We start from the raw sequence: 24,808 nt of genomic DNA, 5'->3' as shown, positions 1-24,808 counted from the left end.
CAAAGGAAAGGGGGGGGGGAGCCCCCCCCTGCACACACGCACAAAGTCTCTTCTCTCCTCTGCTCTGGGCTCCAAGTCCAAACATTGTGGGTCGCACACACGCAGCCTCTCCTCCTTTCCTTGTCCCTCCAGGGAAGGAAAGGGGGGGGGGGGGGGGAGGGAGGGGCATCACAAAACCAAAACTTGCCCAACGCCTTATAAAACCACAAATTTTTTTGTTGTTTTCTTTTCTTTTTTTCAAGATCCAAACAAAACAGTAAAACACGGCCCCCTTCCCTCCCAAAACTGTACAGAGCAGGAAGGACCCTCCCCAAAGGGTCCAAAGGGGAGGAGGGCTGGCCTCGGCGGAAGCAGACACCCCCCGCCCTCCGGACAACGTAGTCCTTCTGTCTCCCCGGTCCTGGTCCCGCGGAAGAAGCGGTCCCAATGTGTGGCCCCATCCGTCCACCCTCTTCTGATCATCCCTCCTGCGGCCTAACTGGAGTCTGAGTCGCTTGTGTCCGAGGAGGAGGACGAGGAGGAGCTGGAGCTGCTCGAGTCTGAGCTGGAGCTGCTGGCACTCAGGCGAGAGACCGCCACTTGCTGCTGGGCCGATTCGGGCTTCTCGCTGGCTGCAGGGTGGCAGGGGCAGAAAAAGAGGGTGCATTAGGGGAATGGGGAAACCCCAACGCACACATGGGCAGCAGCACCCAGAGAGACAAGTGGGAGGGGACACTGACACACAAACGGTCGCCTCCAGAGGACTCACCCTTCTTGGGAGGCTTCTTAGCCGAGTTGAGCTGCCCGCTGACATCCTGGAGGCGCTTCTCCAGCTCCCGCTTCTTCTCCAGGGCCAGCTCCTCCTTCGTCTTGCCCACCGGCCGCTTCAGAGCTGAAAGGGAGGGAGGAAGGAAGGAAGGAGGTTTATGGGGGCACACGAGGGGCTACTGGGGGCACCCTTGCCCACTGTGGCCTTTCTCTTCCAAGTCCAACACCAGCCCTGAAACACCCACTCCCCAGTGGCTTCAAGCTAGGGAAAGGAGCACCTAAAACCCAGGCCAGCAAGACATCCCAATGGCCCACACCCTGCAGACCCCACCTTTTACCCTCCCTGCCCAGACAGTCAGTGCAAGTGCACATGAAAGAGCGAGTGAGTGAAGGAATGAGGGGAGAAGGAAGAGGAAAAGAAAAGAGGCAAAGGGGAAGAAGGCAGGAGGGGCAGGGCCGGCTCACCACCCCCTTCTTGGCCACTTTGCTTGGGGAAGCCCAGCCCCTCCTGCCTCCAAGCCCCCCCCCCAGAGGGGCCCCCGGACAACGGCCCCCCCTGAGGGGAAGGAGGCCCCCAAAAAAAAAGCCGCGAGGAAAGAGGGCCCCCCCCCCCCAAGAACACCCACCCTGGGAGCTTTGAGGGAGGAAGGGTGGCCAGGAGGAGGCCGAACCTGCCTCTCTCAACTGAAACCATCACTCAAATAATGTAAAGGTCTTGGGTCTCCCTGCAGAAAAGCCATTAAGTCACTAACCACATAAAAGACCTAGCTGCATCACTCTGGAAAATCAGTATGCAAACAGATCTTGTTCCACCCTTGAGACTCACAGAAAGAAAGATGTTGGCAGCAGGAATTCTCCTAGAGTTCAACCTCCTTCTTCAGAGGCACGTTTTGGATTGGAAAATCCAGGCCCAGCCCTATGGAAGTGTCTCTGATTCTGCGCTCCAAAGGATGCCTCTGAAGGAGCAGGCTCCAGCTGCCCAACTTCTCTCTCTCAGTCTCTCAATGCAAGATCCCTTTCCCATAAAACTTCCTTCATGTTTTAAAAACCACTCTTCTTTCTCTCCCAGAACCCTGTTGGAGAAACTCTCCTCCAAATCCCTCCATGGCCCTGCCACCCTCAAACCACCATGGTCCAGGGAAAGGTCAAAGCAGAGAGCGGCCACTGAGGAGGCAAGAAAGCCCTGAGAAACACAAGTGGGGGGCGGCCAGTTTATTACCTGTAAGACTGTGTTTTCATGGTCTAATAGTATACAGTAGGCCCTCCACATTCTCTGGAATCAGGTGGCACAGGACACCCCCCCCCCATGCAAGTGGGAAAACTACAGACACCATTTTGAGAGGACATCTCTCTAGGAAGCCCTAGGCCCTCCAACACAACTCTCTGGAAGCTGACCACAGAAAAATGCTGGAAGACCTACAAACGCCTAGAGAAGTGTTTGGGGCCTCTGCACTCCTGTGGGCCTCACTTGGCAAGCAATGCTGGAGGAGGGATGGAGCCCAGTCCTGGGAGGCCCAAAGTAGCCCCCCACCCATCCCTTGTTCCACATGCAGCCCAGCCCCAGGCTCCAGGCCCCTCTGGGTGGGGCAGCACACTAGGCCTGCTGCCCCCTCCCTCTGGCTTCTGTGCCCAGCGCTGGCTCTTCCCACAGAGACCCCAACCCACTCCCGGGCACAGGCTTCCTATCACTGCCCCCTCCAGACTCACTCTCGCTGTAGGGCTTGCGAGGCTTCTTGCGCAGGCACGAGAGGACGTAGCGCTCCAACTCCCGCAGGGTGGAGGGCTTGAGCGTCTCAAAGTCGATCTCGATCTCCTCCGGGTTGGAGTCGCGCAGGGAGGGCTCCCGGGACTGGATGATGTGCACCACCCGGCCCAGCTTCTCCCCGGGCAGCTTGTTGATGTCCAGGCTGAGCTGGCGCTTCTCGTCGTAGGTCATGGGCTTGCTCTCCTCCTCCTCCTCCGAGTCATACAGCGGCAGCGGTGGCAGCGGAGGGGGCGTCGACTTGGAGCCCCCCTTCTTCGAGTTCCTGGGCGGGGAAGAAAAAAGGGAGCACAGGTGAAAACGCGCATTGCCCACAGCTTAGCCATGCCGGGACTGCGCATGCAGCTGTCAGACGGGACTTGGCTTGTTCACGCAAGGACTTCGCCACGGTCGGTCCGTCGGGGAAAGAAAGAGTCATCACCCAGCCACATTGCTGCCCACCCACCTCACAAAATGGCAGCCGGGTCCACTCACTTGCTTCCTCCGCTGCCGCCACTTCCCCCTCCAGCTTTCTTGGACTTCTTGGTCTGGGCCGCGTGGGGGCGGGCCTCCTCGTCCCCCGCCTTGCCCTTCCTCTTCTCCGACGAGGACCTCTTCTTCCTCCGCTTCTCCTTCTTGTCCCGCTTCTTCTTGGGCTTGGAGACAGGGCCCTGGGAGAGGGCTGCCAGCTGCTCATGGACCGCCCGCAGCTGCAGGGCCAACAAGAGCTTGTTATGAATGTACGTAACGCCATGTCTGTCCTCTTAAACTGAGTGGTATTTTACCTTACGTGTAAGTTAAGGGAAAGTTTCAGAGATAAAAATGTAGCTTTCTATGTGACCCACGGATAAGTAAAGGTGAAACTTAATGGCATGTAACAAAGAATGCAAAGGGGAAAGCTTCCTTTCCTCCTTCTCCTTGTCTGGGCCTCTCCCAACCACCATCTGCCTGGAGCTGGAAGAGAAGGTCTTAACATCAGCTTGGGAAGGGAAGGAAGTGGAGATAAATGGGGCATTTGGTGGAGACACAGATCTGAAGGAGGATGGGAAGAGGAGGTTTCTTCCATCTGACTGAGGAGGAATCACACTCCTCCCTGGACAGCTCTTTCAGAAACCACTGCCAAGGCACCAGGACCTTTCTAAGCAGTACTGGCCCATATATATGTTGACCCAGCATTTTAGGTTCTATTTTTGGGCAGAAATTGTTTGACTCATAGGTGAGGATATATAGTAATTAATGTGTTTTAGACAACGTGGTCTGTCTGTTAATTGTTGTTCAATCTATTACTATCATCATTATTGTTACCGTTGTACCTGTTCCTGGAGCTCCGCCAGCCGGTTGGCCCGCTCCTCCTCTGAGTCCGAACTCTCCTCGCTGTCTGAGGAGCTCTCGCTGCTGCTCTCGTCCTCATCCCCCTCTTCATCGTCATCATCGTCGTCGTCATCATCGTCCTCATCACTGGAAGAGTCGTCTGAGGAGGACTTCATCAAGAGCCCCGGCTGCGGGAGCGAGGCGGAGGGAGGGTTGAGGTCAATGGGCTCGTCCGGCATCTTGGCGTAGCTGAACTCGAAGACGTCCTGTGGGGAGGGGGCAGGGGAGGTTGAGGCCCTGGGCTCGCTCAGCTGGGGCCACCAGGGAGGGAAGCTTCTGGGCTGTGACCCTCTCCTGCCCACTCACCTGCAGCTTGCGAGCCATGGCCACCACATCATGGTCGGGGGGATTGTACTTGTAGCAGTTGGAGAACATCAGCCGCACGTCGGAAGCAAACTCCTGTGCATCGCGGTAATCCCGATTCTCCATCTTGCGCTGAATTCACCAGAGGCAGAGAGAGAGAGAGAGAGAGAGAGAGAGAGAAAGTTTAAGTTTAAAAAGGAAGAATTGGGACACTAGACTCGGAGCTTTCAATCACACAAGGAGATGCATAACCCAATCTCTCTTACAATTACAAATAATATGCTGCAAGATTAGCCTTAATTCTCAAGTCTAGCTTAAGTGAATTAACAAAACACAGCCTGTCTGAGCCTTAGAGGGTGACATGATACAGCCATCTTTAAACGTCTCAAGGGCTGTCATCATGAAGCAGATGGAAGAAGATCGAGGTAGGACTAACTGGCCATTGGGGGTCCCTTCCAATTTTCAGATTCTATGAAACACACCTCCTCCTCATAGAAGTAACTCTGAATTAATATACGTCTTAAAGTCCCCTGGCTTTGAGGTAAAGAACACAAACCAGTGGAGTCAAATAAAAACAGGGTTGCAGGGAGGGGAACAGGTTTTTCTAAAGACCCACAAAACAATTTTTTGGTTTAACATGGTGTTGTTGTTTTTTTGCATTAACGTGTAGGACTGCATCAATACTGGACTAAATCAGAAAAGTAAGTAGCAAAATGCAGCTCAGATGTTCTGGCCAGTAGCTTGAATCACAAATGTTCTTAAGTAAGTGCTCTTTGAATGGAAGTTGTTTTGAGTGAATGTACAATGAACAACTGCCAATGAAACAGTTAGGTAAAATGTTTACATTTGGGCAGCCACTGCTATTCTAGTAAGAGGGCTGCAGAACTCTCATGAATCCCTTTTTAAAAAAGAAGTAATTTGGTCATTTAAACCAACATCAGCCAACCTTGACTAACAACAACAACAACAGGGTTGGAGTAAATGGCCTCTAGGGTCCCTTCCAATTTGAGGATTCTCTGACTTTGGCCCAATACACACTGCAGAAATAACCCAGTTTGAGACCATTTTAAGTGCCCCCTGGGCCCGGGGCTGGGGAGGGGGGGGGGGGGGGTAGTTTATTGTGGCACCAGAGCTCTGACAGGGGCGGCTAAAGGTCTCCCAAAACTACAGTTCCCAGAATCCCCTAGCATTGAGCCAAGGCTGTTACAGCAGTCTCAAACGGGATTGTTTCTGCAGTGTGTTTTGGACTCTTTTGTGATCCCCCACCCCACTTTTGTGATAACTCCACCACCATTTCTGCAACTGCCAACTTCACCTTCAGAACAAGGTGCTCTGCCAGTCGCTGTGTGTCATTTGTGGTGATCCTATCAAGGGGTTTTCTTGGCAAGGTTTGTTCGGAGGCAGTTTGCCCTGGCCTTTCCCTGAGGCTGAGAGTGTGACCCAATGGGTTTCATAGCCATTTCGTGGGAATCGAACCCTAGTCTCCAAAGTCCTACTCCAACACTCAAACCAATAGGCCACACTGGTTGTAACATATTTTAAAAGGGAAGGGACTGACTCTGAAACCAATTTCAGCTCTGGAAGGTGGTCCTGCCAACAGGTCCAAGGCCTGTCTAGTAACCCATCCACCCCTCAGAGGCTGAAAGGAGCTTTAAAAGGTATGGAAGCCACATAGAGTGGTCCCTCCACATTCATCAGGGTTTCGGGTAAAGGACACCCTTGGATATGGAAAAACAGTACTGTATTCTTTTTACACCTCCTCTCTAGGAATCTCTAGGTCCTCCAGGGCAACTCTGTGGTCAATGTCTGCCAGAGATTGATCATAAAATCGTGCTGGAGTCTCCTTCCCTGGAGGTCTTTAAACAGAGGCTGGGGAACCATTTGTCAGAGATGCTTTGACTGAGAGTTCCTGCATGGCAGAAAGGGGTTGGCCTGGATCAGGGCCCTTGGGGTCTCTTCCAACTCTAGGATTCTATGGAGGACCTACAAATGACTAGAAGGCCCGTTACAGACAGCCAAAATAAAGCTGCTTCGAGTCACAATGGAGGTATGGTGTTTCAATGATGCATGCATCAGAGTCCAGAAGCCACATCAAAGCCACGCTCCAGTCTGGAGTGTGGCTTTGGTGCGACTTCTGGACTCTTAGGACGCATGCATCATTGAAACACCATACCTCCACTGTGACTCAAAGCAGCTTTATTTTGGCTGTCTGTAACAGGCCGAAGAGTGTTTTCCTTAGGAACCTCTAGTCTCTCCAGCACAACTCTATGGTCAACTTCTGGAAGAGTTGCATCTAGAGATTCCTAGAGAGAACATATTAATCAAATACAGTGGTGCCTCGGGTTACGAAATTAATTCGTTCCGCCATTCCTTTCGTAACCCGAAAATTTCGTAACCCGAAATAGCTTTCCATTAGTGCTGGAAGCCTATAGCATTTGAATTTCGCGCCGAAATGAATTTCGTAACCCGAAAAATATTTCGTAACCCGAAACAGTTTTTGCCAATCCAACTTTTTCGTATCCCGGAAATTTCGTAACCCGAGGCACCACTGTACACAAAAGCCAAAGCTGCAAAAGTGGAGGGACAACTGTACAAGTAAAAAAGTTCTGTGAGGCTCAGTGGCACAGACAGACCTTCAGGCCACAAGCACAATCCCATCTGCCTCCATTCTCCCTCCCAAAAAGAAGGGGACCATTAATTTAGGCAGTCCACCTGATTATGGATTTCATTACAGGTCAAGTCCCCCTTCTTCAAAACACTCAGGAGCAGAAGTACTTTGGGGTTTTTCAGAGGCTGGAATATTAATATCTATGAGGCCTCTTGGGAGATGGGCCCCAATTTTAAAGAGGAAATCCATTGATGTTTTGTACACACTTGATACACATAGGTCCAAAACACTAGAATGGGACAAACCTACCTGCTTGGTTAAGAACAGAGCCTTAAAATGTTTAGAAGATCAGTCTCTAGCAATAAAATATTGGAAAGAAAAAAGTATTGTAGCTTTGAGATTTATAAATGTAGAGGTCTGGGGACCCCCAGTACACAACGTGAGGCATATATAAACGTTTAGCTAATTGATTTATAGCTCTGCAATTTGGCTCATTATTGTTATAGTTATCCCTAAAGACACATTAGTCTAAGTATGTTAATTAAAAGCAGAATGTACAATATTAAATGGTAGAGAATGTAAGAAAACAATAGAGTGACAAGGAAAATGAGGAACCAAAAAGGAAGAGCTTTAGACAAACCAGGAGGAAGTTCAACGGCTGCTCTATTTCTGAGTAGTTTATGAAAAGTGGGAAAAGGAGGAAGGGAGAACATTTTTAGTGCTCAACTATAAAAACTGCAATGACCTCTTTGATCTTACTTTATTGTCTTAAGAAATGAAAATCACTGTAAAAGAATGGCTAAATGAATAAAACAGAATAGGGGGAAAACACTGTATAAATAACCTGGCTTGAGACTGCTTTAACTGTTAATTCTGGAGTTTCAGATATGGGGGACCCCAAGTTGTCATTAGTAGTGTAAAGGTTAGCTTAAAACAAACCCCAAAACCAGTAGTCTCCACAAACCATTGTATTATTATTATTATTATTATTATTATTATTATTATTATTATTATTGATATCTTGCCCAGAGATAAGCCAGCCTGAGCCCAAAACTGGGACTCAGGGCAGCTTACAATACTAAATGGCAAGGCCTTTACTCTGGGAGCACCTCTGGAAAGCACTGGCGGCCTCTATTTTCTCATCCGTCCCGTTTTTAGGGAGGGCACAAACCGTGATGCCTACGGGCATTTTGGAAGTTCTTTGGCATTCTTTTCCTTGGTTTCATCCTTACATACTTTCTGACATGCCCTTACGTTTTAACCTTGACTCATTCACAGGTCACATCAAAATCCAATATTTTGGTCCCCAAACCTGCCCTTGACGTCTACATGAAGTCATCTTATCTTATATCATCTCATCTTATATCATCCGGTATGGACGGTAGATTTCACGGATAAGATGCATTTTATACATGTCTTGTTTCATAGGCCCACAATTCTCATGCTTAAAACATTTCATGTATAGTGTACATCTTGTGTATAAGGTACATTTTATATATTTGCACATTTTATGTTTGCGTAATGGTCCTTTTATACACAGAATTTAAAATAATTTTGTGCATGAACAAAAATGAGCCACTTTGAAACTGCTTTAAGTGCCCTGTTTGTTGCGGCTCAATGTCTGGCAAAACTAGTTTCCAGGATTCCCTAGCATTGCGCCAGGGCAGATAAGGCAGTCTCAAACTGGATTATTTCTGCAGTGTGTTTTGGACCTCAGACATTATCTCAGCCACCCATATCAACAATGATTTTGGAATTTCAGATTAAGGGAGACTCAACCTGTGTTATTATGCTGTAATTTGTAATGGAAGGATGGAAGAGGCAGGCAAGAATAAATCAATCTTCTGTGCAGTGTGATTGGCAAAGATCCAGGAAAGGGAGGCCCTTATCCCTTTTCATTCTGCACCACCTTCTAAAATTCAACAACGGAAGCCTTTCCTAAAGAGAGTCCTCCTTCCTCGCTCCTTTGCGCTTGGCTGCCGCATGTCTTCTCCCTACGCAGACTTGCTCATAGGCCAGGCTAACCTTTCTCCTTCTACACAAAGCCCTCTGGATGAGAAACCGCATCTTTTCCATGGCACAACACCCACTTCTCCCGCCTCAGCCCTGAATACTAACAGGAGAGAGAGGGCACAAACACAGAACGCTCAAGGGGCGTAAAGCCCGGTCTAGGCGCGCCCTCTTGCCGCCCCCCGCTGCCAAGGCCAGCCCGGCCAAGGGCCCACCTTGATGGTGCTGAGGTCCATGGGGTGCTTGATGATCTCATGGTAGTCGTGGAGGCCCAGGGCTGAGGCGTCCACCGGCTTGTAGAAGGGCCAGGCGTAGGCCGCGTGCTTCTTGGAGACCAGCTCCTTCAGGATGCCGTTGCAGTACTTGAGCTGCTCTGAGAGCTTCCCCCGCTTGGAGGTCTGGTGCTGCTGGGAGTCCGGCAGGTCCTTCCGGGGGGGCTTGATGGGGCGCCCACTCTCCCGCCGGGCCGGGATCTTGGCTGCTTTCGACTCCAAAAGGGCCCCCGAGGGGGAGGACTCCCCGCCGTCCCCACCCGTGGTGGCCATGATGGCCGTGGGTGTGGGGGTGGTTGTGTCCGCTTTCCGCTTCACACCTTTCTTCTGGAGGAGGAGATAGCAGGGTTCAAAGGGCTCCCCAGAGAGACAAGGGGAAAGGCCAAGCCCCCCCCGCTCCAGCCCACAACTTGCCCTCTCAGCTTACCTTGGCCACAGGCTGCGTTGGGGTAGGGGCGGTCGGCACAGGCTGGGAGGAAGCAGCGGCATGGAGTGGCTTCAGGAGCGGTGTGGCGATGACCGACGGGTGGGGGATGTTGATGACCGTGGTGGGGATGTCCGTGGAGGCTGGGAAGAGCTGTGTCTGGGACACGGACGAAATGGCTGGGACCTGTTGGGCTGCAGCGGCGGCAGCGGCATTAGCAGCAGCCAGGAGTGCTGTTGGTGAGGGGAGAAAAGCAGCCCAGTTCAGGGAAGGGGACCCCCAAAAACCTAACCGCCCTCGTCTCCTTCCACTCAAGGAGTGGGTTCATCCTCCCCACTTTCTTTGGGGTGCCCTGCCCCCCTCCCTCCTTACCTGCCGCCCGAGAGGCCCCTTTCTTGTGGCTGTTCTTGGCCACGGTGACCACAACCTCCTGCTCCTCCTGAGGCATCTGGGCCACCTTCTGCAGCAAGATCTTTTCCAAGGTTTGAGCCATTAGGACAATGTCGTCTGTGGTCTGCGGGAAGTGAAGAGGGTCAGGGCAACACACACAGGCAAAGAAGCAGCCGCTTCAAGACAGGCACTGGGGCTGGTCTGAGGGCAGACCAGGGCTCAAACCTCTGCTCGGCTGCAGAAAGCACTGGGTGACCTTGGGAAGGACACACTCTCTCAGACTCAAGGTAAGGCCAGAGTGGCAAATGTCCCCTGAAGAAGCCTGGCCAACAGAAGCTGGGCTGGTTTAGCCCCAGAACAGGGTCACTGTACATGTATGGTCCAAAACAAACTGTAAAAATCATCCATTCTGACACTGCTTTAACCGCCCTGGCTCAATGCTATGGAATCCTGGGAACTGTAGTTTTGTGAGAGATATTTAGCCTTCTCTGTCAGAGAGCCCTGCTACCACAACAAACTGCAATTCCCAAAATTCCCTAGCACTGAGACAGGGCAGTTAAAGCAGCCTCAAACTGGATTATTTCTGCAATGTGTTTTGGACCCAAATCAAGTTGGGAACACATTAATCAACAAGGCCCTCACACAAATACTGGGAAGAAATGCCTGACAATGAAAGAGGGACTGCCTCGGAGGGCAGGGGGCTTTCCTTGGAGGCCTTTGAAGAGAGGCTGGGTGGGCATCATCTTTCAGGAGGGCTTTAGCTGAATATAGGGGGTTGGACTACATGGCCCCTGGGGGGGGGTCCCTTCCAACTCTAGGATTCCAAGCTCCACACTCACACCTGGCGCTCTCCAGCTTTGGTTCTTATCAGCTGCTGCTGATAGGCCAGGTATGGCTCTTAGAATTGGAAAACCCAAAGATGGGACGTGCTGATGACCTCAAGCCTAGACGTCTACAAAAGACTGTACATTGAGCAACTTTGGTATCCCAGCTTGAAAACTGTACTTACATCCTCCCTTTCTCTCAAAATGGGGCCCACAACACCTTTAACGTGAACTTGCCCCTTCCAAATGACACCACAAGGCAACCAGGGCCTCCCGACTTGCCTCCCACAGCCTCACTGCTCTGCTCCCCTCTCACACCTTGTTGTAGATGTAACAATTGGTGAACATGGTGTTGAAGTCCTGCATGCACTCGACTGAGCTCCAGTAGTAGTTGTTCTCCAAGCGCCGCTTGATGGTCCCCATGTCCATCGGCTTAGTGATAATGTTGTGGTAATCCTGGGAAGGAGATGAGGGAGAGGTGAGGGTCAGAGGGCAGACTATCTGGACATGCCACCCCCAACCCCACAACAGTGACATAGCTGGGGCTAGGTAACAGACTCAAGGGCCGCCTACACCTACTGAGGTGCCCTGGCCACAATAGCGGGGGGGGGGGGGGGCATGGAGATGTAAGGGAGGCATGCCGTGCCCCAACCTACTTTGCAGCCCACAATAAGCCCAGAAAATGCTGAGGGGGATGGCATTCATCTTGCAAGGGATCCCTGCTCCTTTCCTGGGGGGAATCACAAGCTCCACACTGGGTGAGCCTGCCCTGCCTCCTCCGAGGGGCAGCCTTGGCACCCAACTGTGCCTCAAAGAGCCAGGCAAGTGGAAACCTAAAGGGAGGGTTTAGTCATTCCATTTTACCTCAGGGCTTTAACTCCTTAGGTGCCACAGATGTGCTGGCCTTTAATTTGGGGGGCCACTTGATGTCTTCTACAAAGTCATGGATGGGAATCTGCAAAACGCATTCAGGGGACAAGAGATTAGATCCAGGAGGGGGGAGCAGCGTGATGTAGCGCTCAAGCGGCTGCGTCATCTCATCCATACCTTTGTAGGGGGGAGGGTGGCACTGGGGAGGGGCGGCTGCTCTGGGTGCAACCCCTGGCCAGGCCAAGGGTTCAAAGGGGGCAGATGCGGGGGCCAAGGCAGCTAGGGTGGGCACTGGGCCAAGCAGGGCAAGAAGCTGTAGGTGGTCACTATGCTGCTCAAAACTGTGAAAGGACACAAACATCAGAGCAAGTGTTGCCTCCTGCCAGGGAAGGTGGGCGCACATCTAAGCAGCCCAAGCAGGAGACTATCCCCACAACCTTTGCATGTCATGCGGAAACCCTCCCCTCTATGAACAAATGCAAACTGGGGACTCATGCCACAGGAGGGGTCTGACAACCAAAGCAACCACAATACAACAGACCTTCCCCCCCCCTTGTATGTTGTATATCTTGTCTTCCTCCCCTCCTCTCCCAAAGGCAAGGGAGGCCAATTACCGGGAGGCCCAGCTTGACTGCGTCGACTGGCTGCCGGAAGGGCCAAGCAAACTGGTGCTTCCACAGGGCCTTCATGACCACCTTGTGGAGGTACTGCAGCTGGTTGGTGACCCGGCCAGGCTTCTTGGGGTTGGAGACCTCCGGAGGGGGAGGGTTGGCCGGGGCCAGCTGGAGGGCCGGCACCGAGGAGGCCATGGTGGGGCTCTCAAAGCCCTCGTAGAGCAGTGACGGCTTCCGGATCCGCTTCCCCGGCGTGGACTCCGCGGCCAGGCCCACCAGACTCGCATTGCCCTCCCCCAGGATCCTGCAAGACAGGAACAGACCCAGCCGCTGTCAGCACCCAGGCACCCCCTTGGCCCAGGGAAACAGGGTCCCCCTCAAGCCCCCCACTCACTCAGCCACACTGCTGGCAGCTGTCTGAAACCCCACCACCAATGGCCACCACACCAGTGACCGCAAGAGCAGCCCCAGGGGAGTGAGACCTCAATGGCCCCACAGGCCTGCAAAGAAAAGACCTTCTGCAGCCAGAGTAAGCAGCTGCTGAGCCCCCTACGCTAGCTCCCATCTTCCTCAGAACACAAAGAAGCATGGAATCACAGAGGTGGAAGAGACCCCAAGGGCCATCCAGTCCAGTCACCTTCTGCCATGCAGCAACTTACAATCAAAGCACCCCAACAGATGGCCATCCAGCTTCTGTTTAAAAGAGGGAGACTCCACCAGACTCCATTGAGGGAGTGTCTTCCACTGTCAAACAGTGCTTAGTGTTAGGAAGTTCCTCCTAATGCTGAGTGGGATCTCTTTTCCTGTAGTTTGAACCCCTTACTCTGGGTCCTAGTTCTCAGGAGCAGCAGAAAACAAGCTTGCTCCAGCCGAAATAGGGCATTCCTTCAACATTACACTCACAGCTCACCCCACAAGTCCATCCCCCCCCCCCCCAGTTACTTCCACAACAAGCCTGTAGCCAAAGGAGGACCATCCTACAGGCAGCCTTCCAAGGGAAGCCAGACCCAGCAACCTTTAATACACAAGTTTCACCATCTGGGCTGATCCAGGGAAGGTGGGGCAAGAGAAATCTATGAAAATGGGGCAGGGAGTGGGAAAGAGAGCAAGGGGGAGGCATCAGGGAGAATGTCTCCAATAGGAAAGGGACCGGGGGGGGGGGGGGGGCTGCAGTTTGTCCTGGCGTGACCTAGCTCCCAAAAGATGGCAAAGAAACCTTGGGGCTCACTGGGCACAGCTGGGCAGAAGGGGCACCGTGGCGTGTGAGAGTGAAAGGGAGGCATGATTCAGCCCTTGTAGCCCAAAAGACACAATGCTCAGGCTCTGGGTTCAGGGCCCTTCATCATTAGATGCCCCCTGGCAGCCTCCCCCCAACCAAGGGTTGGGAAATGCTCTCCTGCAGAGAGATGGTGCTGGGAACGGAACCCAGGGCCACCCTCCAGCATCCCTGGCCAAAGGCTATGGCAGGAAACAAAGAGAGGCACTCCAGAAGAGGCAGATGTGGCGTCTTCAGCTGTGTGGGAAGCCTGGGCTTGGGGAAGGCTTAGTCAGCCCAGCTAAGGAATGCTGGGGGGCTGGTGTGATCATGCCCACCCAGCCTTCAAAGCAAAGCCATTCCCCAGCAGAGGAAAAAGAAGACAACCTCAAATGCATCCCTGCAGAGCAAGCTCTCCGCAAGGCTACCCAAAGGCCCAAACGCCATCAAGGCAGGCATCTGGACTACACAGCCTTCTTCTTCATCAAGGCCAAGAAGGTACACAATCTGGCCAGGGCTGGGGGTGGCAATGCCCATGTGCCATCTGTGCCCATTGGCTGTGCCTGTTCCCCTCCTTCCTCCTCTGGGGGCACCCCAGAGGCCCAGGGACTGCCAACCCCAGGGTTCAGGTGCTCCGGCCGGCCGCAAAAGGGGGCCACACTGCCAGCGCCTGCGAGGAAACTGCAGGGCAACCCATTGAGGTCTGCACACTGCAGAACTAAAGCAGCCTGACACCCCTGTAGCTGCCATGGCTCCATCCTACGGGGCCCTGGGATTCGTAGGACGGCTGAGGGGGGTATAGTCAGGGCTCTGGTGCCATATCAAACTACAAACCTAAGGACGCTGTGAGACAGCAACCAAACAAACTGGGGGGGGGGGGCTTTAAAGGACATCATTTAAGAAATACAGCCAGCCCTCTGTATCCAGGCATTCCCCCAGAGTTAATTCTATTTTAGTGCTCATTTTTTAAATGTTTTAACTGTATTGTTGCTTTTAATTTGTAATCTGCTTAGTGTCTCAATTTTGGGGGAAAGCAGTATCCAGCAAGCTATATAATAAACCCTCCATGGCTTGAAAACATTCATATTCACAGACAGACAGAGACATAAATGTTAAGGTTTGTTGTTTGGGAATGTGTGTGTCGCCCTCTAAAACAGCAAACCTTGATTATGCCCTTTGATAGAAGAGTCAGCCTCGCACAGAGTGGAACTGGAGGGCCCACTGACTATGGCATCCGTGGGGCAGGGCAGGAACCAAGCCCCCAGCAGATACCAAGGGCCCTCTCATCAGCAGAAGGGCAAGACTATCCCATTGGCATGGGACTTGGCCATTCAGATTTTGGCATCCCCAGTGGGTGCATCCTGGAGCCCAACCCCAGCAGCAGGTACAGAGGGCCCAGGGTAATATCAATAACGATAGACCCCATTGTATACAATGGGACCTGAGCTCAGACAGATCTGGGTATCCCTGGGGAAAGGTCCTGGGACCAGCCCCATTGGACACGAAAAGGCCACATGAATGTCACAGAATCATCATCATCATCATATCCCAGTGTAATGGGAGCTGAGCAAAGAGGGTCCTGGGAGCCCAAGGGCCTGCTGTCTAATGGGACCTGAACATCCAGGGATTTTATTATCCATCCCTGCAACCCAACCCCAGCAGATTGCAAGGAAGAAGAACAACCCACTCTACCTAATGGGACCAGAATGTCCATGAATTATGGTATCCACCTGGAATCAAACCCCAGCCAACAACAAGGGCCCACTCTAATAATAACAATAATAATATCATCCCGCTTGAGGTTTGGGTATGGGGGGGGCAGTCCTTGAACCAAACCGGTGGGCATGAAGGGCCCCCATTACGCTGGCCATTTGCTGTAACAAATGAAATGCAATGCAAGGCCCCCCCCCGTGTGTTATGACCAGACCAATGCTGCGCGCTGCTTCTCCCTCCTGCGCTGGGGCTGCAAAAGGGGTGCCGCACTGCCTCACTTGCGCAGTGTGGAGGTTGTTGCTGTTGTTGTTCACTGCCTGCCCCTTGGCTTGACCCAGGCTGACCCTAGGAAGGGGGGACCGCCAAGCCCCCTGCCAAGCAGCAGCACTCTCTTGGAGACTTTGGCTGTATCCACACTGGAGACATCACCTGGATTGGCACCGCTTTCTGGCTCAAGGCTGTGGAATTCTGGGCATTGGAGTATATTGTGGGCCCAGAGCAAAGCTTAAGGAAGGAAGGCCCCACAACATACTCCAATTCCCAGAATTCCATAGCCTTGAGCCAGAAAGCAGTCCCAAACTGGGTTATTTCTCCAGTGTGGCATCCCCTGAGGTTCAGACCCAGGACCCCCCCCCCCCCATTGATATCAAAATCCACTGATGTCTCTTGTTACTATTATTATTGTCCCTTGGTCTCTGTGGGGGTTTGGGCCCAAGTCCTCCCCTGGACAGCTAAAACCTCAGCTGCTCAAATGCCATTCAAGACAATAGGGTAGGAGTGTTGTTGTCGTTGTTGTTGTTACAGTGGGTCCTTGGCCTCTGCTGGGATTTGGTTCCAGGATATACAGTAATAATAATCATCATATCCAATGTATATAATGTGAGCGGAGCATCCATGCACTTTGGGAGCCATGGCTCTCCCAATGGATACAGGAATCCATGGACGCTCAGGGCCCATTAAATAAAATGGATCATCATCCTTGGCACCTGCTGGACTTCCCTCTGGAACCCAAAACCCACAGAGGCCCAGGTCCCACTGAAGACAAGGCCAGAAGGAAATAGTGCCCCCTTGATAGAAAAGGGCAAAATCCAGGCAGCCTTTGGGGAATTTATAGCAATAGAATAGATATGGACACACACACCCCCCCCTGTACTTTAGAGTATTTTCAGGCCATGGATGGTGGAATCTATGGATCCTGAGGATCCGCTGTGTAACCACCTCTCTATAGATATAGGTGGGTAGTAACTCCCATCCCTCTGATCAGGGCAGTTAGATAGAGATGGATAGCTATATGTATTTAATCCTAAAAGTTCTGCATCTGGTCTAGAGAGTTTGCCTATGAATATCCATGGAGAGAGAGGGGGGTATTGGAGGGGGGCATTTAGGCACAGTATTTCTGTATTTGGCCCATATAGTTTGTGTCTTGTATTTGGCCTATATATTTTATCCAACTGAATCATCTCTTTTTCTCCCTGTGTGCGTGTATGTGTGTGTGTGTGTGTATATATATATACACACACACACACACACACACAAAGATGCTTCTGATAGACAAAACACAGGAATTTACATATCTATCTTTATCTGAAGTGTCTATCTTTGTATACAAGGAAACTTCACAATGATGTATATAAACCAAACACAGAAATCGAGTGATTGTACTGACACACACACACACAAAAGAGATATAGGGCATATACAGATATGGACACACACACACACCGCCTTATATATGCCTATACAATTCCTATGTCCCCAGTCCAGAAAGGCCTTCTCCTGGGGCCCAAGGCATCATCAGGAGCCATAGGGAGCCAAGGCGCTCCTGCTGCTGGAAACATCAGGGGAGGGAGGCGGGGAGGGGGCGGGGGCGTTTGGCTCGGTTGCTAAGCAACGGGGACGCCCACCCCCGCGCGCGCGTGCCCAAAGAGGGAGGCCCGCCTTGTCTGGCTGTTGTTGTGGCTGCAAAGCAACGCCCGTCCCGCCGACCGAGAGGTACGTACTTGCCGTTGGGGTTCACGTTCTGCAGCATGCCTCCCTCCGCCGCCTCCTCCTCCTCCTCCTCCGGGGGGTCTTCGGGGGGCCCCCCCACTTTGCCCTTGGGGCGGAGGGTCAGAGGAAGAAGAGTGGCCCTTCTTTCTCTCACCAGCGAAGGCGGCGGCGGCGGCGCATTATCCGGCGGCAGCGAGAGGGTTAAGCGCGGCCAGGTAGGGACAATATAACAGGGAGAAAATGGCGGCCTTTGCGGAGGAAGCGGCCGCGGAGGGGGGCGTCCCTTCGAGGGCCCCGGGGACCCCCCAACCCCCGGGGGGAGACCGCAATATAGGCCGCCCTGGGTCTCCAAGAGCCCGCCGCGTATAAAGGGGAGGGTCCCCGAGAGAAGCGCCGCGGTCCGAGGCGCGGATGGCACTGGATTGGGACTGGGAGCACTGGGAGCGTTGAGGAGAGGCGATCCAGCCAACCGCTACGGAAGCCGGGAGGAGGAGGAATAGTCGGAGGAGGAGTGTCCGCTGAGGCGCCCGGCCAGGATGGCTCCGGATGGAGTCCGCCCACCGGCTCCTCTTGTCCCCGGCTGTGCCGGCGCTCGCTCGCCTAGGCCGCGATCCTTCCTCCGCTCCAGCGAAATGGCGCCGCTCGGCCTGCCCCCGGCCGGCCTTATATAGACGCCAGCCCAGCTCCCATTGGCCGTGCGAGGCGCTGACATCACCGTTCCGCCCGGCCACGCCCCTCAGCTCGCTGGCGGGCGGAGGGAAATCGGGCGGCGGGTTCTCATTGGCCGCCCCCGCCGTCCATCACTCGCCCCCTTCTTCCACTACCCCGCCCAAGTCATCGGGCGGCTTTGCCATTCGTTGCCTTCTGATTGGCCGCTGCGTATGGTAGAGGGGCGGGCCGGAGGTTAACAGGCAGGCGTTGGTTGTTTTCTCTGGCGGCCCCGCCCACCGCAGAGTGAGGAGGAGGAGAAGCGCCGCCATTTTGTGGAGAGGAAAAAAGCAGGGCGCGGGGCGAACAATGGGGAGAGGCGGCCGAGGCGGCCCGCCCGGGGTCCCCACAAAAGATGCGGGGCTCCCGGTTTGTTGCCCCCTCAAGAAACGACCCAGTGGGGAGAAACCCAGTAACACCAAGCACAAAATCCCCCTCAGATTCCCGTTCCCGCCAAAACCCTGAGGAGACCCTCATTCCCCTCAGAGACACAACACAAAACGATCATGCTCCAGTCGTAATCCCTGGCTGCATCCACACTGGAGAAATAACCCAGTTTGCACCGCTTTAACTCTTATCTGGCTCAAGGCTATGGAATTCTGGGAGTTGGAGTTTGTATATATACTCCAACTCCCAGAATTCCATAGCCTTGAGCAGGAGAAAAAGTTAAAGCGGTGCCAAACCGAACTATTTCTCCAGTGAGGATGCTGCCCGTCAGATGAGAACAAACATGAACATCTCTTGTTCTTCCCCCAGCTCCATACTTTGTATTCAGAATGACGTATACACACAAACACTGTATGTGTAACTGTACACAATTTGTACAATTTCTGACAGAACGGGTATTATTTAAAAAATATAAGCGGTTATTTGTGAGCCTTGACAGCCACACAGCTGAGAGGCCCCAACATCCTCCTCTCACCACAGAGAGGCACAGAGGTAGTGACACACACAACCGTGCAAAAGCACCCACCTCGCACACCCAAAAGTACAGTGGGTCAAAAGTGTAACGAGAAAGTAGGCAGACGCACCCACAATTGTGGGGCAGCCTCTCCTTGGGTGGGTCGCCATCGGCCTAGTTGGGCCCACTACTCCCTGGAAGGCTCCACTGCTGAGGAAGGGCGCTGCGGCAAAAGTTACACAAATCCACACAAACACACAACAAAACACAAGGGTCCCACAGAGCCCCCCTCCCCTTCTTGGCTCTGGCCAGCCCCACAACAGCTCTGGGGTTGGATAGGATCCTTCGGAGGCGATATTTTGATTGCTCAGCACCCCACTTTCATCCATTTACACCACAAAACACACACGCAAATCCTGGTCACGCTCCTTTCCCCAACGGTGTGAGAGGAATTTGGAAGCCACGGGTCTCGCCTTGCATCTCTGAGGCCAGAGGAGCAGGGCTGTGGATGATGGGGGGCGCACTTGCTCAGAGGCTGCCCCATGTCAAAGTCAAGTTTGATAGCCAGAGCTCTGCCCCACCAAGGGTCTCCTTTGGCCGCCAAAGCCGCCCCGCTCTGTCTGCCCTCATCCCCAGAGAGAGAAAGGTGTGGGTCTCCTTCAGCTTTTCTTTTCAAACAATGGTGGGTTTTCTCAGCAGTGTGGGTCTGCCACTATGGCCTCCCTCTGAGGTTGAGAAAGCATGACTTGCTCAAGGTGCCAGGCTGTGGAAAGTGAAATAATAGAAATGTTCTTTTCCTTCCCTCTCAAAGGAGGCTATGGGACCCCTGCCCCATTTTCTCCTCAAAATGGGGGAGCCAGGTTCCCACACAGCAGTGCTGCCACTTCTCTTCCGCAACCTTGCAACCTTGACCCAAAGCCGCTGCCAAGGCCCTCCCGAAGGAGAGACCAGGCCCCTTCCTGGAGGTGGCGTGAGGGCACTCCACCTCCACCACAGATAGACACAACGCACAACACACACCCCACCCGAGGGCCTCAGACAAATGTGTGGCATGTTGTGCATGGGGCACACAAGGGGTCTCCTCCTCCTGGTTGTTCTTGAAGACGACCCTTGGAAGCATCGTTTTTGGTGGGGTTTATGGAGGAACCCCTCCCCACTGCTGTGCAATGAGACCCCTCAACCTAGCTGTGGAGGGCAAGGAAGGTTTGTCCCACGTTAAGCCAACCTGGGAGAGGAAAGGGGGGAACATGCGCATGTTATGGGGCTGAGGGTCTTCTGCCACTGCAGCCACCCTTTGCCAGTCTGTGGCCATGCCACAAATCTCCCCTCTCCTCTGCAGAAAGGTGTGGAAATGGGGTGGATTCAGGGGGTTACATCCCTAGAGGGTGGTCTTCTGGCTTAATGAGGGGCAAACCTTCCTTGCCCTCCCTAGCTGGGTTGGGGGTCTCATTGCACAGCAATGGGGGGGTCTGCCCCTTTCTCACCCTTGCTAGTTGGGGTGGGGGACCCTTTGCACAGCAGTAAGGGGTCTGCTGGGCACACAGGCTCATGCCCCAGAAAAAACATGGCTTCCGAGAATCTTCCTGAAGAACAAGCAGGGGAAGGAGATCCCCCATATATAGAGACATAGATATATGCATTCAAAGTGGCATGTGTCCTTGTGCAGGGCATGCGCCCCTGTGTGCATTATGGGTGCGCAGGGGCTCCCCTTTGGATGGATGGCCGGATTGTTCTGGAAAGCCGGGCGATGAGTCACATCCTGGCATGGCTGCCTCCGCCGCACACTACAACCACTTCTTCCTCCTCCTTCTCCTTGCCTGCCAACAAAGGGGGAAGAGGTGGGGGGCACATCCTGCCCTGTCAAAGCCAGAACTGGACATGGCGGGGAAAATGTGGGGTGTCCCCCACCAGCACCCCTTATTTTCCACCTTTCTGCACCAAGGCTTCCCACCCCCGCCCTCCTCATAGCAGCCATTTCGCATTTTGCAAAACAAGGGGGGGTTGGTTTTTGGCTGGCCACCCCAGCCCCACTGCAGACAAAACAGGTGCAACCCCCCCAAAAAAAATAGGAGGGTAAAGAAAAAGTGAGGGGTGGAGAGAGGGAAGGGGCGCCTCCCAAAGCCGCCTCCTCCTCTTCCTCTGCAATCCTGGTGCAGCAACAGCAGCAGCAGCAGCCATGACACAGCACTCTCCTGAGGCATCCATCTTGGAGAAGGACAAAAAGGGAAAGGGGGGGTATGACAAGACACACACCTATTAAAATGGCCCCCAGGAGACTGCAATCTCTCTCTCCCACACACACACAACACACACACACTGCAAGAATGGCCCCACGAGGCTGCCCTTCAAGCAAAGTGTTCAAAGGCCACACACACAAGAGCTCCTTTGGCCATTTTGTTGCACTCATTTCCTTCCACAAAAGGGCCTCTTGTTGCCTTTTTGTTGCACAAACAACACCGACTGCATTCATTTCCTTCCAGAAACCCCCCTTTGGTTGCATTGTTGTGGCCCTAAACCCATCCACCGCATTGCTTTCCTCTCACCGAAGCCCCTGTTGGGTTTGATTCCCTGCATAAACCCCCCTCTGCTTGCATTTCTTTTCCACAGAAGCACCCAGCTGCCTTTATAGCCTTCCACAAAACCCTCCTTTGCATTGGTTTCCTTGCTGTTGTTACATGTCACCCCAAAAATGCAGCAACAAGGAGCCCCCCTTTTTCTCCCCCAGGAGGACGCTTTTCTCCCCAACAAAACCCCAGGGGCGAACGCCTCGGGCCCCCAAGCCTCTCCAAAGCCCCACTCTTTGCCATTCGCCCTTTGGCCATTTGCAAGCTCTCCTTGGAAGACAACGCCCAACAGCCATTTTGCAAACGGGGCCAGTCCTCCCCCCCCCAAAAAAAACCCCTCGCCTCCTTCCATTTCTCAACCTCCCCAACAAAATAATAATAATAGTAATAATAATAAATCTTTACCCCAGTTTCTGCGAGGCATTTTGCCAAAGACCTTCTCCTCCATTGCAGCTTTAAAGGAAAATGGGGCCCCCCACAAATCCCTGCCCCTCCCCTCAAAGAAAACTATGTCTCCCTCTTTTCCCCTCTCTCTCTCTGTGGGGGGGGCAGTCCCCTTTGTCGGATGCCACGTGACCGCCCTCCTTCTCCCCTTTCTTCAGTTGCCGCTGGCCCTTTAAGCGGCCACCGCCCGTCCTCGCTCCTGATTGGGCGAAAGCCTCAGAGGGGGCGGGAGCAGAGGCTTGACTGACAGGCACCCACCTCGCCTCCCCGAGCCCAGCCCCTCCCGGTGGGGTCACGTGGCCGGGAAGGACTCACCCGATTGGTGGAAAGGGAAGCCGCGTGACCGCTGAGGAAGGCTTCTTGGCAGCGGCGGCTGAGGCCTAGCCGCCATCTTGAACAAATCCATCTCTTTGAAGTAGAAATGGAGGATTAAATATGCCGCGAAGCCATTTCCAATTTTGGTTTTAAATCCTCTTCTTCTTCTTCTTCTTTGTTTTTAAAATCCAGCAAAACCGCCGCCGCAGCCGCCATAACCGAGGAAACGTCGACGTCACTGCGCTCCTCCCGATTGGCTCCCGGTCGCCACGTGACCCTCTGGCGTAAAAGAGGCCCGGATGACGGCCTCCTCTGAGGGGGGGGGGCATCTTTTCCCTTCGCCCTGAGGGGGGAAAATAAAATCCAAATGTTTCGGCGACGGAAAGTCCTCGAAAGCGTTCGGAATAAGGAGTGGGGCGACGCTGGGGGCCCTCCTCCCCCGCCGAGGCCTGGCTTTTGGGGTGAAGTCAGCATGGCTCCCGCGACGCCCCCGAGGATCCAACTGCGCATGCGTCCCTGCGCCACTGCCTCTTCCATCCCCCACCCGCCTCTCGCCTCCAGGGCGCATGCGCCAAATCCTGAGCACGTGAGGACGGAAGAGGGAGGGGGAAGGAGGAGGTTGCGGGCGCATGCGCAGTGCGTCCCCGCTGCAGTCTTCCTTTTCTCTCTTGTCTGCCAACAGCTCAGTTTTGCAAAAGGAGGTTGCACTTCATTAACGCAATTAACGATGGAAAGGGGCGGCAAAGGGGCCTTTTCCTCTCCGCCATTCCCATTTTGGGGTATAAGTCCCAGAAATAAGGCCAGAACCCCCTTCCATTGACATTCAGCCCCAATTAATCCCCTTTTAAACTTAAGGATAGAGAGGAGCGAAAGGGAGGAAATCAGGCCTTTCCCAGGAGGCTTTGGTGAAAGCAAGCTGCTGCAGTTCACCACTGTTCTTCATACCCTCCAAGGGCCCAATTAAGGATAGTCCTAATCAATCCACCTTAATTGCACCCAATTAATGCAACTGTTAATGGAGGAACCTGGCCCTTCCCAGGAGACTGAAGCAAAAGCAAACTGCTGCAGCCCCCATTAACACTGTTATTCATACCTTCCAATCGCCCAAATTCATAGGGATATTTTCAATCAATTTGTAATTAATTCTTAATTTGGGAGGGAGATTCACAATTAATCCTCTTTAATTGCACCCAATTAAGGGTAGAGAGGAGGGAAAGGAAAGGAAACCGGCAAAGGCAAACGGCTGCAGCATCCATTAACACTGTCTTCATTCCTTTCAGTGGTCTGATTTGGCAGAGACAGTCCCAATTAATCCTGTTTAATTGCCCCCAATTAACTCAATTCAAGATGAAGAGGTGAGAGAGCAAAGCGTCTGGCCCTTCCCAGAAGGCTGAGGCAAAGGCAAAGGCAAATCCCTGCCTCCTCAATTAACCCTGCCATTCATGCCCTCCAATGGCCCATTTTGGTCGGGAAAGACCCAATTGATCCTTTTTATTTGTGCCCAGTTAACTCAATGAAGGATGGAGGGGAGAGAAAGGGAGGAATCTGGCCTTCTGGAATAGCCCCTGAGCATGTCTAGAAAGCAGGTATCTTTCGAACTCTGTCCTGCTCTCCCAGTATTGTCCTGCCTTCCTCTTAGAAATAACAACAAATCAGAATATTTATGCATCGCGGTTGCTGTAAGAAGATAAAACGGGGGGAAACAAGACCAAGCAAGAAAGTATATCAAATAAACACCATTTACAGTCATTTTTGTATTACACACACACATATATACATATACACAAATTTATATCATAGACTCACAGGATCATTGGAAGAGACCGCAAGGGCCATCCAGCCTCTGCTTAAAGACTTCCAAGGAAGGAGACGCCACCACAATCTCCATTGAGAGAGTTTGTACCACTCTCGAACAGCCCTTACTCTCAGGAAGTTCCTCCTAATGTTTAGTTGCAAACTCTTTTCCTGGAGCTTGGATCCATTGCTCCATTGGGTCCTAGTCTCTGGAGCAGCAGAAAACAAGCTTGCTCCCTCCTCAATATGACACCCCTTCAAATTTTTAAACAGGGCTATCATATCACCTCTTAACCTTCTCCAGGCTAAACATCCCCAGCTCCTTAAGTTGTTCCTCATAGGGCAAGGTTTCCAGACCTTTCACCATTTTAGTCGCCCTCCTTTGGACACATGGCTCCAGTTTCTCAATGTCCTTTTTGAATTGTGGTGCCCAGAACTGGACACAATATTATTCCAGGTGGGGCCTGACCAAAGCAGAACAGAAGCACTATTACTTCCCTTGATGTAGACACTATACTTCTATTGATGTAGCCTAAAATCGCATTGGCCTTGTTAGCTGCTGCATCACACTGTTGACTCATGTTCAACTTGTGGTTTACTTGGACTCCTAGATCCCTTTCACATGTATAGGTCTCCTTAAGCCAGGTGTCCCCCATCCTATGTCTGTGCATTTCATTCTTTTGCCCTAAGTGCAGTACCTTACATTTCTCCCTGTTGAATTTGGTCCAGCTTTCTAGTCTATTAAGGTCATTTTGAACGTTGACCTTCTCCCCTGGGGTATTAGCTATTCCTCCTAATTTATACTACATCCACAGCATTCCCTTCATCTACTGAGCTGGTCATTTTATCAAAGAATGAGATAAGATTTGTCTGGCATGACTTCTTTGTACACTGCCCTGATCTGCGGAAGGGCAGTATAAAAATAAAACTATTATTATTATTATTATTATT

At 52.7% G+C, this 24,808-nt stretch overlaps 1 protein-coding gene across 7 annotated transcripts; it reads right to left on the bottom strand.

The window, feature by feature from the left end:
- Window positions 1-22,558, bottom strand: BRD2 (bromodomain containing 2). 7 transcript variants are annotated; one of them, XM_042447318.1, is made up of 12 exons: window positions 22,064-22,558; window positions 12,175-12,478; window positions 11,009-11,146; window positions 9,849-9,990; window positions 9,480-9,709; window positions 8,996-9,379; window positions 4,166-4,294; window positions 3,802-4,065; window positions 2,984-3,198; window positions 2,455-2,774; window positions 749-871; window positions 1-611 (listed from the first exon to the last, which is right to left on the bottom strand). In XM_042447318.1, the coding sequence occupies exons 2-12, from the start codon at window positions 12,367-12,369 to the stop codon at window positions 475-477; spliced, it is 2,277 nt and encodes a 758-aa protein (XP_042303252.1). In that variant the 5' UTR covers window positions 12,370-12,478; window positions 22,064-22,558; the 3' UTR covers window positions 1-474. The 7 variants fall into 7 exon arrangements, with proteins under 7 accessions (XP_042303252.1, XP_042303253.1, XP_042303250.1 ...); XM_042447319.1 differs by lacking the exon at window positions 22,064-22,558 and adding an exon at window positions 21,710-21,973; XM_042447316.1 differs by lacking the exon at window positions 22,064-22,558 and adding an exon at window positions 17,143-17,761 and having other exon boundaries at window positions 8,996-9,376.
- Window positions 22,559-24,808: the final 2,250 nt, after the last annotated feature.

The sequence above is a fragment of the Sceloporus undulatus genome, chromosome 2 (genome assembly GCF_019175285.1).
Source record: "Sceloporus undulatus isolate JIND9_A2432 ecotype Alabama chromosome 2, SceUnd_v1.1, whole genome shotgun sequence".
Classification (NCBI taxonomy): Eukaryota; Metazoa; Chordata; class Lepidosauria; order Squamata; family Phrynosomatidae; genus Sceloporus; species Sceloporus undulatus.
The sequence above is the reverse complement of the archived record's forward strand: the minus strand, read 5'-3'. Positions and strand labels throughout refer to the sequence as shown.

Excerpts from the sequence above, each read along its gene's own strand:
- BRD2 (XM_042447315.1), bottom strand. The coding sequence starts at position 17,171 with ATGCTGCAGAACGTGAACCCCAACGGCAA. Across the intron at positions 12,479-17,142 it reads AACGTGAACCCCAACGGCAA|GATCCTGGGGGAGGGCAATG; the intron begins GTACGTACCTCT and ends CCTGTCTTGCAG. Across the intron at positions 11,147-12,174 it reads CAGTCAAGCTGGGCCTCCCG|GATTACCACAACATTATCAC; the intron begins GTAATTGGCCTC and ends TCTCCTTCCCAG.